The sequence below is a fragment of the Morchella importuna genome, assembly GCF_003444635.1.
Source record: "Morchella importuna strain M04M26 chromosome Unknown Morimp01GS037, whole genome shotgun sequence".
NCBI lineage: Eukaryota > Fungi > Ascomycota > Pezizomycetes > Pezizales > Morchellaceae > Morchella > Morchella importuna.
Window position 1 is genome coordinate 367,353 of NW_025763434.1, and position 13,848 is coordinate 381,200.

A 13,848-nucleotide genomic window follows, 5' to 3' on the forward strand; every position below is an offset into this window, starting at 1 on the left:
TCGGAATACTCCGTTAGATTTGGCAATGTTTCAAGAAGGTGGCCGTTGCCGCGGGAAGATCTTTGCTTCTTCTTTTGCTTCTGCTTCTCTTCCCCCGTGCCCACTACAGTAAATTATGTTCTCTCTATATACGGTGTTCCGATCCCGACCTAACGAGAGAATATTGAAATTCTCCACGTAATTATACTGAACGGAATAGTCCAATATCTAAGGCCACTTATCTGGTGAGATTGGCTTGACATGCCTAAATTTGGTGAGACTGGATAACTACATAAATGTGTGTAGCAGGTACATGTAGGTACTCGAGTTCACACACAGTAATGAGCATAGACTGCAGAAGCTATGGCCTAAGCCCACTTATCTAACTTAGGCACAAGGGACTCGGATGTCTACAAATACCAATATTAATGTTTCCTATTGTACTCCTGCAGTTAGGATCGCATTACCCCCTTAAAAACCTTCTTTGAGGGCGTGTGCTTAGATACACCCTCACTAGAGTACACATACCCTAGTACTTGCATGTATTGTCCACTAGGCTGATGGGCATAGCTTGGGCAAATCAAGAAACTACACATGTAAATCACAAGTAGATGGGTTGCTGACTACATGTACATGTGTGTAGAGTAGTACATGCACTTTTCGGGAACTTTCCTGGAGATGTATGAACGCACCTAGAGCATGTTGTTGTTTTTATATGTGCCCTAGGACCATACGTAATACTTACATGTATGTACATACATACAGTAACTACATGTAGCCTACCCCACATTAAAATTCATTTCTCCAGCCGTGTGTCTAAGTTCTATTAAAGAAAATGTATGGAGAAATTTAACTCATGTATGTTTATCGCGAGTGCTGGCTTATGATCTTTATAAATATACTTGATCAAATCTGATAAGATTGTGGTTGCCTCCTGTAACTCCCTCGTTGCCATAGCAAACAAATGCGTCTTCCACATACAACAATTGTGTAAGGAACAACGTCTCGAGTGTCCACACGATTCAAACAGGAGTAAATTTTGGTCGATATTTTTGGAACCAGGAATCAATGGGTATTACAGGGTATGCCATAGCAGTTCTTATGCATCCTCCGAAAGAAAGGTCGCATACTGATCCCCCAAAACAACAGACTTTATAGCGAGCTCGGGCCTGGAGAACGCATTTCATTAGCAAAAGTCGCTTCAGACCACTTCGAAGCTACGGGTAGACGTTTACGACTTGCGGTTGATGCGTCAATCTGGTCCTTTCAAGTTCAGTCTGGAAAAGGTACATTTGTTTTTGGCATGCAATGCATCTCCCCGAAAAAGCGCAAAAACTGACATAAGAGCAACCAATAAGGCGGAACAAACCCAGCTCTTAGAACGCTTTACTACCGCCTCCTCCGCCTATACCAACTAAACATAACTCCCCTTTTTGTGTTCGATGGTCGCAAACGCCCCGTTTTCAAACGGAACCACAAGACAAATACACAAGTGATACCGTCCTTGCAGAAAAATACCAAATCATACTTAAAGCTATTTGGATTCCCATATCATGACGCTCCAGGAGAAGCAGAAGCAGAATGTGCGCTCCTACAACGACATGGCGTTGTTGATGCCGTTATGAGCGAAGATGTGGACACTTTGATGTTTGGTTGTGGAATTACCTTCCGAAACTGGTCAAGCGAGGGAAAGGCGGGTAAGTCGACGCCCACACATATCACGGTGTATAATAGTGAAACTGTCCAGTTGGAGAGCGGTCTCACGCCGAAAGGAATGATACTGGTCGCACTGATGAGCGGTGGGGATTATATACCTGAAGGCGTACCAAAATGTGGAATCAGGACCGCAGTGGAGGCCGCGAAGGCAGGGTTCGGGGAGGAGCTTTGCAACCTCGAAGAAGATGACGAAGATGGCTTCAGAGAATGGAGAGAGCGGCTATCATTCGAACTCGAGACGAATAAAAGTGGATTGTTCCGGAGGAAGAATAAAGTGATCAAAATTCCGGAAGATTTTCCGGATAGGATGGTGTTAGGTTATTACACGAATCCTGCGGTTTCAAGCGAGGAAGCTGTGGAAAAGTTAAGAAGAAAAATCGTATGGGACGGGAATGTGGATTTGTTTCGACTGCGGGAGTCAGTCAGATATGCATTTGAGTGGAAAGGAAAAGGCGGCGCTGCTGCGTTTGTCAGGACGCTTGCGCCAGCAATACTGTCAAGGAGACTTGCTGATGGGGAGGGCGGAGCCGAGCTCAACACTATTGTAAAAGGCTTTCATGGGGGCGGGAGCATTCCTCAACTGGTGGGCTGAAGGAATTACGAGTCTCTTTCATACCAGGGGAAGTCATTAAAATCGACATGGATGCAGAGGAGGAAGATGAAGTATCAGAGCAGGAGGAAGACGAAGATCCAGATGAGGACGGCGTGAGAAAGCGAAAAGATTACGATATTTTCGCCACAGAGAGAGTATGGATTCAGGAGTTATTTGTTCGGCAAAGTCTCAGTGAGCGGATTGAAGAATGGGAAACTCCTAAGATTTCTGGTCCAAAAGCACCTAAGAAAGCTCCGACAAAGACCAAAGCTAAACCTAAGGAGGGGACTGCATCAGGGTCTATTCTGAAATATATGAGTGTTTCAAAACCCAACGACATGGAAAAGCCCAGAGGAAAAAAACCGGAAATTAGAATCTGCGAGGATTTGGATGCCCTTACATTCACTGAATCACAAAGGTCTTGTGATGCGTCTGGACCAGAGGAACCCTTTGCTGAACGCAGGCGTAGTCGTTCAATCACTCGGAAATGTGTTGTTGAAGGGCTGGGGCCGAGGAAAACGGCTGAGGGTTCCAGCTCTAAAACTTCAAAGCCCCAAAAGAAGCCTACAAAATGCCAGCGAGAGGAGAGTTCTGAGGGATCTGATGGAGATTACTCAAATCTCCGAAGAGCTTGCAGTACGCCTTCCGCCATTGAGGATGCGCAACCACCTCTAGATCATCACTCTTCTATACATATACTTGAGGACTCATTGCCGGAGCCTTTGTATGACTTGCCTTGCCCGTCACGTTCTTATTCACCACCATCATCATTGGCACCTCGAACCCGCCTAACATACGAGACAATAACGATTGAATCATCACCAGCTCCTGCTCCTGACATTGACGATTTATGTACCAATAATTCACCGCCCAATACACCCACCAAGAGATATAGATCATCTGGTATCACAGAGGCCCCACCGCGATCAAGCACACAAACTCAAGAATATGAAATGCCCGAAATAAGGACGCCTTCACCAGATAGATTTTCTAACATAGAATTATCTCCGCCACATACACCAACGGCTGAGTTTGGACGTCTCCAGGTAGTGGACTTAGTTGGAGATGATGAATATGATGTCGGCGAGAAAACCATAGACAGTACTCTCGACTTTTCGCCGTCCGCCCATTTAAGCCCAAATATCACTACAAAGCGGAAAGGAAGGAAAGTGAAAACGAAAGATCTCGAGCAACAGTCACCAGAGATTCTCAAAGAGAAGAAGAAGAAATATATCCTCACTTCCCCCGTTCCATTTCCGATTCCTGTTGCACGTTGTCATCGCCCTACCTCACCTTTGAGGAGGGTTTTTTCCGCTTCTGATACGGCAGATATCGTCACCTCTCCCATAGAGACAGTGGATGCCCCCCCAGTGGAAGCTCAAGATGAGCATGCTAGTTTTTATCCTCCTTCTAAAGAAATAACAACGCAAACTGGAGCGGATATTGTAAATAGGAACTCGGATATCATCACAGGTACTGATGTTTCCATAGAAATAACGCAAGATATTCAAGTGGAAATATTAGACGACGAGTTGGACATCACCGCCGCTCCCGTTGCTCGTAAGAAGACAACGCAAGAAGCCAGACGAAGCGTGGCAAGCAAAATAACATGCAGCGAAGGCGCTACTGCGTCCACGAAATTGGAAAAAGGGCCCGTTGTGGCTAATGGCAAGACTACTAAAAGGATTGCATTGAGAGAAAGTCTGGATGGTCATTGGGAGTTCATCGAAGATGATTGGAGCATCCGTGAAGGAAAGACGCTGTGGGAGGATGTGGACGTTGTAGACCTGACGGGTGATGATTAAACTCATAATCTTTATAGGCTATTTAGAGGTAGTTGGGAGTTTTGGTTTGTTTATGCTGGCTTTTTTCTTTTTCTTTTGTTTTTAACAGGGTATTGTGGGATTAAATCTCTAGGTAACGTTTTGTGAAATCTGAAAGTGTATCAGAAGAAAACCCTTCCAATCTACATGTAGTCTTGAGAGAGATATTTTCCATGACCTTCCACTACTGGTTATATCCTGAAGAGGAATAAATGTATATTATGTATATACTGTAAAGAGTAAGCCATGTTCTATCATGACAAAGTGGAGTTCACCAATCGAGTTTGCATATAGGATGTATACGCATATGCATGTATATTAGAACCTGCCGTCGGTTATGCTTTAAGAAATGGACTCCGTGTGAACTCCGGCTTTTACAGGACTTGACCCGTCCCATTTATAAGGACCGAAAGTGAGATTGATGGTATCTATAATTCGGTAATCTAAATCTATGCTATAAATCTTAACGCTGAACAGATAGCATGCCGAGAATTAAGCCCCGGTGAAATTGATAGTTCGAGTATTTTGTGCTAAAAAGCTCTCAATTAATTTTCGTGTTTATGATGATGGGGAAGCTGTGCCCATGGCCATAGCGATTGTAATATTAACTATTACAATCACCTCCCATATCTCAAACAATCTCTATTTAACCTTCTTGACCTCCTCACTGCCATTTATCTTCTGCCCCTCCCCTTCCTTCTCCTTCTCCAGTGCCTCCGCTTTTTTTTATCGCCTCAACCTCCTTGATAAACCACGTAATGGCCGCCCATAGGCCCCGCAGATGAGGCTTAAAAATACGAAGTGTCCGCTTTCCGTGGCCACAAGAAGGGCAAGTAATACCACTTGAAGTAGTGCAAAGGATATATGGGTTGCGATGACAAGAGACTTATTGGTACCGGGCTCAAATACGGAAAGCCATATATCTGAGAAGAAGCTAGCCATTATCGTTGGTATGAGTATTGAGAGTTGTGAGTGAGTCGTGGAAGGTGTAAAAGTTTTAGGATAGTATTCTACTCTATGGAGAGCTTGGTTCTACCAGTTCGAGTGAATGCGAAGGTTTAGGTGTTTGAGCGAGTGTTGATATTACAAACTTCAGGGGAACAGATTTGGTAAGGGAGGAATTTGAGGATATCTGTCAAAGCCGGGTAATCAGGGTAGAGTACCTGCAGTTCAAAGCCACACTAATGTTATGTAATTAACAGTGGGGAAAGTCTCCACACAAAAACTTCCCCTCCAGCTAGCTGATCACCCACCAGGTAGTAGATAAGCTGATATGATAGGTTTCACCAAAGAAGACCTAGACTGAACTAACATAAATTTTATAATTTGGGTCATAAACGTGCCAATACGCATCGGGATATATCTGCATAATGAATAATTAATTGGCCGTTATATATTGGCTGTAGGGCTTGGTATGGTTGAATCCCATGCCTAGTTTGATTTAGACGTAAAATATTTAAATCAGATATTTAGCGTATAATTTGAAGGTATAGTATTAATAAAAAGGTATGTGTATTTACCAGAACTTTTTAATTCGGTTCTCTATCAGATAGTACTAGTCTTTCGCATGGTTCGCGAAACAGATTGGGACCCTGATTGGCTGAGCCTTTGCCTTCTTGTAAGTAATTACTACAAACGTACTAGGCCAGTTCAAGTGATGGCCGGGGCTTTCTTTGGTATTTTTTTGAGTCATACTACATAAAAATCTATCGTATTAGCAATAGACATATATGCATCGTATAGTTATATAAATATCTATGCTTATGTGTGTATGCTAATTGAGTAGAGGGTCTGATTCATACCTATTAGTAAAACCCATTGGATATTTAATCTTGACAGCCTTAGCTGGACATACCTGTGATAGCGATGGATACAATATAGCCAGTTGACCAGAGAATGTGGATGATAAGATCCCAATGCTAGAGCTCTATTCCTTGTCAATTTTGTTTTCGTCGCTTTCCTCCTCTTTCATTCTCCCTTGCCAAAACCCCTTCCCATAGCTTACGCACAGCTCGACGCCCTTCTTGATATCCTTACTACCGACCCACAATGCCATCCTCAGCTCCCCGTTCTCACTGTCACCAACTCGCCTGGTCTCAAATACCACATTTGGCCTTTCAAAACCTGGCACACCTCGATAGTCATTGACCATTCTTGCCTCATTTCCCGCATTTTGGGCGTCTACACCAACACCTAACTCCCGGTCAAGACAGAGATCATAATCAGACTTTTCATTCGTGTCCGTTGAATCATGGACATAGCCTAGGTAGTCGAGGATGAATGACTTTGCGGGCAGATTCGAAGCAGCAAAGAGACCAAATTGGCCATTGGCCGGGTGCGTAGGAGCATCGATCTTCTTGATTTTGACGAGTGGACTGGGTCGTGATATTGAAGTAGGTAATGTGGGGGAGAGGCCTAATTGTGAGATCGATGGTGCAGGTAAGGATTTTGATAGTTTTGGGCGATAGATATATAATATCTCAGAGGGCCAGTTTGAGGGCACTTTTGGGCGGGAAACGGCTCGGCGTTGGTCCTGTTTCTGTTGTTTTACAGATTTCTGGGACCTTGGCTTTTGACTGGAGCCTTTAGATGGCATTTTCGGATTTGGTATTGATTTTGTGTGGAGGTATATATCACGGTAATGTGCCCTTGGTTTTTGGCTAGGTACCTATTTCTGTCCTGAGTGAAACAAAGAATCGGAACGGCCCAACACTGCGTGACGGTGACAGTGTCCGCGAGGTATAAATTTTTTGGTTATAACTGAGATCGGAAGGCAGTCAGCCCAATGAAAGTATGTACCTGTAAGAATATCTGTCCATATCTTCATGACTTACGATCGCCGACCGCAACATCGATAAGGGTGGTACGTGCAGATGAGGTTGAGGTTTCGTTCATGCGCCACACAAGTGCGCAGAAAGCAGAAAGGCACAACGCGACAAAGGAACCTGATAGGAGGATCTAGCGCCACATTGTCCATCTAAGTGACCCCAACAGTCAGGAATGTACCAGTGACAAGAATCAAAAAGGTTGATTCATATAGTTAGATGTATGTTGATATGTCGATCAGCTACTGTAGAATGCTACATAGTATTCTTCCCCTTTATCCTCCTTACAAGTCTCTAATAATTTAAAGCTGATCCAGTTGCAGAAAAACATACACGCACGCTGAACCACACCCTTGACACAACCCCTTGCAGGCCACTTCACTAGCCGGACAGCAGCCTGAGAGCAAAGCCACAGTTGTTACCAAGTAGGAACGATTCTCACACCCACAAACCTATGCCACCAACCCCGCCGCCGACTATTGAAAGCAACACTGAGCAACATCAGCAGGAGCAGCGGTTGCCCGACGTGAACTACCCCGACGCCCGCAATCTTCAACCGCTGCCCGACTCGCCCACATACCCGACAACGACGACTCAGCCACAGAAGAAAAACGACGACGTAGAAAACCCGCGCTTCGACTTCCCCTTGCCGCCACGCGCCAGGGCGACTGACACGCAACAGACGCTGGATACCCGCCAGAAAATAGACTGCAAGGCAGCGCTCGTCGACAACAACGACGAAAACAACCAAGTGCCTCTCAAGAAGGCTCCCATCTCCATCACCTTGCCTCCACAACCACATTCACTACCACCCCAGATATCAGCAGCCTTCACTAGTGTTGCTGCTACTGCTGTCGACATCGTTAATACTGCCACAGCCGTCACCGAGCCCTCCGCAAAGATACTGCCACTATCAGAACAGCCTAGTGAAGTTGTAGAGCCGCCGCTCGAAGTCGGCGAGTGCAAGGCCGACGAACCAGAGTACGATCTTGAACTACTAAAAAGCACAGTTTATAGACGTAGTGGAGCAACTGCCGCTCGCGGACCCCTCGTTCATCGAGGAATTGGGATTGTCAAGAGAGATCGAACCGCGCTGCCGGGAGTAAAAGGAGAAAGTAGTCGGGCCGGCATTGCTGCTACTTCTGCTACCCCCGGTAGTGGAAGACTGAAGGAGGACGAATTGGCGGGAAGATACGGTGCGTTATCCTGGTTGCTACCCTGCTACCTAGCTGCCCCTCCTTGCCCCATCTATCCATACATATACATGTATCCTATCCCCCCCTCACCGTCCCCCACATCTCTCTACCCCCCCCCCCCCCTTTTTTTTCGCGTGTGGTTATGAACTTTCCCGCTAGGCTTTCGCCATATCAAGGCTGACATGTATCGCCCGTGTGTGCTTATCTTAATCTGGCTGTAGCCCAACCCCGTTCCCCTCCTCTCTCCTCCCAGAACCCCCCGACTTCTTCTAACGCTCCACCACCGCCGGCCTCTCCCATACATTCTCACTCACAACACTCCTCGGATCAGTCGGCCTCCGAAGAGGAGGAAGAGCACTCCGAAGAGGAAGAAGAAGAGGAGGAAGAAGAAGACGATATGGAGGATGAAGAGTCTTGGATCAGCGGCTTTTGCAACATGGTTGGACACGAATATTTTGCTGAAGTCAGCGAAGAGTTCATTGAAGATGATTTCAATCTGACAGGACTCGGTGCTATGGTCCCTATGTGAGTTACTCTCTATATGCATCCTCCCGAAGACTCGTCTTTACCAGATCTACCCACTACATCGTTTACCCGACTAGTTGTTTTCATCCATTGCCTGTATCCACACCATGAATTAAGCTAAGCCCCTGCTCTTACAGGTATAAGGAAGCTCTTGAAATGATTCTTGATGTAGAGCCTGAAGACGACTCTGACTCCGCTGCATCCGCATCTGAGTCACTGTCTGAACAGCCTGGCGCTCCGCCCACCTACCGTCGTCGCGCCGGTCATATGCGAGTCGCCTCGGATGTCTCCATGATCGAGAACTCTGCAGAACTTCTCTACGGCCTCATTCATCAAAGATTCATCACCTCGCGACAAGGTATCCAGGTCATGTACGAAAAATACCTTTCAAACCATTTCGGCTTCTGTCAGCGGGTATTCTGCAATAATGCGCGTGTCCTTCCTTGTGGATATTCCGACACTCCCGGTGTGGAAACAGTAAAGCTTTTCTGTCCATCCTGCTGTGACATCTATGTACCACCTAATTCGCGTTTCCAAACTGTTGATGGGGCATATTTCGGCACAACATTTGCATCGCTTTTTCTAATGACCTTCCCGGAACTTGATGTATCTGGCAACGGTCGCAAGGAAATAATATCAGGCTCGTCCCTCAACTCTGTAGGCGGCAGAAAAGGCACAAGCAGTGCCAATGCCCCATTAATTAACGGAGTATTGGCATCGAACCTCGCGCCAGGTCTTGGGAAGGGCAAACAGTATGAGATGCGAATATACGGCTTCCGGGTTTCGGAACGTGCGAGAAGCGGCCCCAGGATGGGATGGTTGCGAGCCAAACCCGAACAAATGAGCGACCTCGATGAAACCACCCGGCATACAGAGGCTACGGTAGATGCAGGATATAGCAGTGATGGCGAAGGGCCGGAAGAAAGCGATGGTGATGAGGGAAGCGTAGGCGAAGACGATATCAATGCTGTATGATCGACTCCGGGTAGGAATGAAGGGGGGTGCAAACCAAAGGGTAGAGGTGGTGCGAGATGAACGAGGAAGAAACTAAAGATATTAAGGGCGATTGCAATAGTTTGCGTGGCATTTGGATTACGCCCAGAAGACAGAGGGGAGGCATCAGATGTAGTGCATCATTCTATTCTTCTTATTTGACCCTCCTCTTTCTCTTTCCCCTGTACTTGTTTTCTTTTGTGGCTTTGTTGCGATGGTTTAGCGTATGATGATCAACTAGAAGCGTACGCGCAGATTTATTCATCATGAGGGCTGGTAAAGAGAAGGCGAGGGTGAGCTGAGGGATAAAATGCAAAACTTCAGTAAAAAATCAATAGTGTTGATATAACGAGGTACTTAGTTAGTGTTAGAGATATGACTTTTCTTTTGATCTATGTTTTTTCTTGCTTTTAATTCGGGTTGATGTATATACACTATATCTGGTTTGGTGGCTAAGTATCATTCAACATATTCATATTGTTTCTATCTATTTTTCGGCGGTCAACATCTATAGTAATGATATAGAGCTTCAAAGCCACAATGGTAAAGGTGTTACTGGCACTTGACATTATGTTAGGTAGTACTCACAACGCGCATGATATGAGCACGTAGAGTGACACCTACATGTACAGCGTGAGGTAAAATTATTGTAGAAGTATGAGAAGAGTCCTATTGGCTTGCCCAGCCATAGAAGCCCTGTTTTTAGACCCCTGTTTCTACAATAATTTCCCCCCTCGCTGTAGATCACTGGCAGCAAGGGACTTTCCTCGATATCTTGGTTCAAAGGGACAAAACCATATATACTACTACATTACACCTGTCCTTATCGGTATGGTCACGTTACGCCTAACATACAAACGAGTGAGATATAATGACTTCAACGATTCAATTATCCCCTCGACTGTCAGTTAAGCTGCCACCCCGAGAAAAAGCAAATCTGTGTGGCTTTCCTAACAGATCTTGTTATCTCCCCTTATCAAATAACAGATCTCCCATACAAATTTGGTCCCTCTATTATAGTGTGGCAGCTTTAATAGACGAAGGGATAATCTCGATTTTCTTGGAAGCGGGCTTTAGCATGGCTATCCTAAAATACCCTACATACATGTACTCGCACGTTAATTATGTATTTGCCCAACCAGCAAAACACACCAAAAATCGAGGTTTTCAACAACTCATAAAAAGTCCCACACCTAAACCAAAATATCAATGACCAAGTATAGTATAATTTTGATAAAGGAGGTCCATGCTTCAAATTCTTGGCCCAATTGAGATACTGGTAAAGGTGCCATAAAAGGACCCTTTTAGACACATTTCACCTTCAGTGCTTGTTCTTTGTAGATATGGCCTAAAAGTGGCTTGTAGAGTCTTTCAGGTGTCTAGATAGAAGACACATAATTTCAGGGGAGATGGGAAAGCTCTCTGGATTCTGTGTGTGTTTTGCTGGTTGCGCAAATACATACTTGATATGCGAGTAGGTGTGTCATATTTACCCAGATACCTACAGAATTTTTAGCGATGGGATAATGCTGGTCTCGAGACTTGACAGGGAATGGGTATCCAGCTCCCATAGGCTGATAGGATAGGAGGTACATGTATCACCCCAAATCGGAAGTTAAGACACCACTCATATTCTCACGATACGGAGAATGAAGCGGATAAAAAAGCAGTACCTGGTATACGATGATGATTTTGCTAAATCATACACATCGTGTTGTTTGATTAAGGCGTGTCGCGGTTTTTATTCACACTTTTGTTTTTGTTTTCTTTAATGCAAAGAAATATGCACTAGAATTTATCACTATGTTTTACGTTTGTTTGCAATTTGTCTAAAGGAATGTTTCCTGCTGTTTTTGATTTCATCGATACGAGATGACCTCCAGTATTAGAAACTCGAGATCATTATGTCCACTTAAGTACATAGTGCAAGATAAACAGCAGCGACGATAAGCAAATATTTCGTACAAACGTATCTTCATTTACCCTTGGCAATATTTTACAGATTTGACGATGACATGGCAAGTGCCTAAAAATCACTGGTTCGTGGGGCGCACGTGCTAAGAAAAAAAAAAGTCTAGGAAACCCCTCTATAAAAAGAACCTCAATAAAATACAACGAAGAAATTCAACATCTTAAAAATATAACCTCGCGGTTTATCTCTTCGATCCAAAATGGATACAAATTCCGGATCTTCAATCCTCGACGACCCTGATTTGCTTGCTTCACAGTCACTTATCCACAAGGCTGCAGCAGCTCTCTCTCGGAATGACCTTCTCGTCGCTCGAGAAATCTACACCGAGGTCCTCTCGCACACTCCTTATAATATCCTCGCCTATGTGGATCGTTCGCAGGTACATCTAAAGCTTGGTTATCCCGATCTTGCTGCCGGTGATGCGTATCGAGCTCTACTACTCGGCGATGCTATTCGAGAAACGGTGCAAGATAGATCGATAATATCACGGAAAGAGAATGGCGAATATGACGACGAGGAAGATAGTGAGTGGGGCATAGGCGAGCAGGCATTCGTTACAACATATTCTCATATTCGCCTTTTATCCGAGCGGGTTCTTCCCGAAGACCAAATCAAGAAGCTTCTGAAGACCTCCGTGGACGGAATGGAGGCTACAGCCTTGTTCACTCTGGCTCGGGCATTGAAAGAGGCAAGATGTTTTATGGATGCTCTGGCATATTGTAAAATGGGACTCGAACGATATCCAGATGCCGCAGCTTTGCCCGCACCAATCAATTTCCAAGTCGAAACAGATGAAATTCATCAACTGATGGAGCAAAAGAAGACAGAAGATCCCAGATTCAAACTCAATCCTGACATACTTTTTAGGCACGGTGGCTGCAGGAGGGAAGTCTACCCTTGGAACCACCACGAGCCCGACAGGTACGCCCCGGAGACAGTGGAATCGTTAAATAAAACAATGGCCAAGTGCTCCGATAAGGTGGAAATCAGGGTTGTGGACCTACCTATTTTGCAAAAGAGACAGGATCCCCTGAACAAATTAGAGCTATCGGACAAAGTTTCAGGCTCGGAGAAGCAGCTCGGTGTCTATGCGAAAGACGATATCTATATTGGGGAAACATTCTTTAGGGAAATGTCGCCTTTGACTGTGCTTTCGGATCCTGAGTATTCGAGGTTGTGTGAGTTTTGCGCGGCAGACCTTGGAGACACATATGAAACATGTGAAGACTGCTGGGAGGGCGATGAAGAAAGTGGAATCATGTGGTGTTCTGAAAAATGCAAAGAGAACGCAATGGAGAAGTGAATAAAGCTTATTCCTAAAGTTTCCAAGCTCTTTGAAATACTAACCTTAAATTCAAAGATATCACCCTGCCCTTTGCGGTAGAGATTTCGGCTGGGTTTACCGATCCATCAATGCTAGTATTTCCACAAGCTCTGCACACTCGCTTCTGTTGCTAAAAACTTATGCAACTGCGATAACATTGGATACACATCCTCTCGAGCTACCTGAGGTTAAATATCTTTACGGTGTTAACCGTGTGGGAACCTTTCCAGACTACAAACCAACTGCCCTCGAGCAGCAAGCTCTCCCATTCAACTTCACGAACCAGGTCACTCGTCCAATTCAAATGCTAATGGAGATGGATGTGGATATATTCCAGCCAAATGCAGTTGACTTCTTTGATCTATGGGTGATTCAGACCTTATGGGCAAAGTTTATCGGTGTTGCGAGTGCGAGAGTGCACAAAAGGACGGGGAGGACCGAGATTGCGGCGGTTCGTCACTCGACACATTTTTTCTTCCCTTAGGAATTGGAGGTGCTGACACGTTCCTGTGTATAGGTCCACATGCTTTACTCAATGTTCAACCACTCATGCGAGCCTAATATCAGTTGGGAGTGCGGTGGTGAAGTGAATTTCACTGGTTTTTCCCGCGCACTTGGGAGAGAGGCAGAGCTCAACACACAGGTCGTGGCTGTGAAAAAGGGAGAAGAGTGTTTTAGTCATTACTGCGATATTAGTCTGGACTATCGCGAGCGACAGGAACATGCTTGGGGCCCCCTAGGTGGTAGATGCAGCTGTACACGATGTACTAGAGAGGAAGAGGCGGAAGCGAAAGAACTAGCGAAAATCGCAAAGCTCTCGATCGCAGGTAAATAAGGTGGATTATTTGAGGATAAAAGTCACTTCCAGCGATCTTTGCATATTGGATCGCGCAAAACCATGTG

The 13,848-nt window shown here is 45.2% G+C and overlaps 5 protein-coding genes across 5 annotated transcripts; 4 read left to right on the forward strand and 1 right to left on the reverse strand.

Annotated features, from left to right (window-relative positions):
• Positions 1–1,047: 1,047 nt before the first annotated feature.
• LAJ45_09603 (uncharacterized protein) lies at positions 1,048–2,287 on the forward strand (the record flags this gene model as incomplete). Its single annotated transcript, XM_046119144.1, has 3 exons — positions 1,048–1,061; positions 1,129–1,265; positions 1,545–2,287. 3 exons carry the CDS (start codon positions 1,048–1,050, stop codon positions 2,285–2,287), a joined length of 894 nt encoding a protein of 297 aa, XP_045967714.1.
• Positions 2,288–2,334: 47 nt separating this feature from the next.
• On the forward strand, positions 2,335–4,092 carry LAJ45_09604 (uncharacterized protein; the record flags this gene model as incomplete). Its single annotated transcript, XM_046119145.1, has 1 exon — positions 2,335–4,092. One exon carries the CDS (start codon positions 2,335–2,337, stop codon positions 4,090–4,092), a length of 1,758 nt encoding a protein of 585 aa, XP_045967715.1.
• Positions 4,093–5,884: 1,792 nt separating this feature from the next.
• LAJ45_09605 (uncharacterized protein) lies at positions 5,885–6,706 on the reverse strand (the record flags this gene model as incomplete). The annotated part of the gene is made up of 3 exons (XM_046119146.1): positions 5,885–5,901; positions 5,966–6,029; positions 6,116–6,706. 3 exons carry the CDS (start codon positions 6,704–6,706, stop codon positions 5,885–5,887), a joined length of 672 nt encoding a protein of 223 aa, XP_045967716.1.
• A 683-nt stretch (positions 6,707–7,389) lies between these two features.
• Positions 7,390–9,631, forward strand: LAJ45_09606 (uncharacterized protein; the record flags this gene model as incomplete). The annotated part of the gene is made up of 3 exons (XM_046119147.1): positions 7,390–8,131; positions 8,353–8,656; positions 8,794–9,631. 3 exons carry the CDS (start codon positions 7,390–7,392, stop codon positions 9,629–9,631), a joined length of 1,884 nt encoding a protein of 627 aa, XP_045967717.1.
• Positions 9,632–11,820: 2,189 nt separating this feature from the next.
• On the forward strand, positions 11,821–13,780 carry LAJ45_09607 (uncharacterized protein; the record flags this gene model as incomplete). Its single annotated transcript, XM_046119148.1, has 3 exons — positions 11,821–12,920; positions 12,982–13,396; positions 13,463–13,780. The coding sequence occupies 3 exons, from the start codon at positions 11,821–11,823 to the stop codon at positions 13,778–13,780; spliced, it is 1,833 nt and encodes a 610-aa protein (XP_045967718.1).
• Positions 13,781–13,848: the final 68 nt, after the last annotated feature.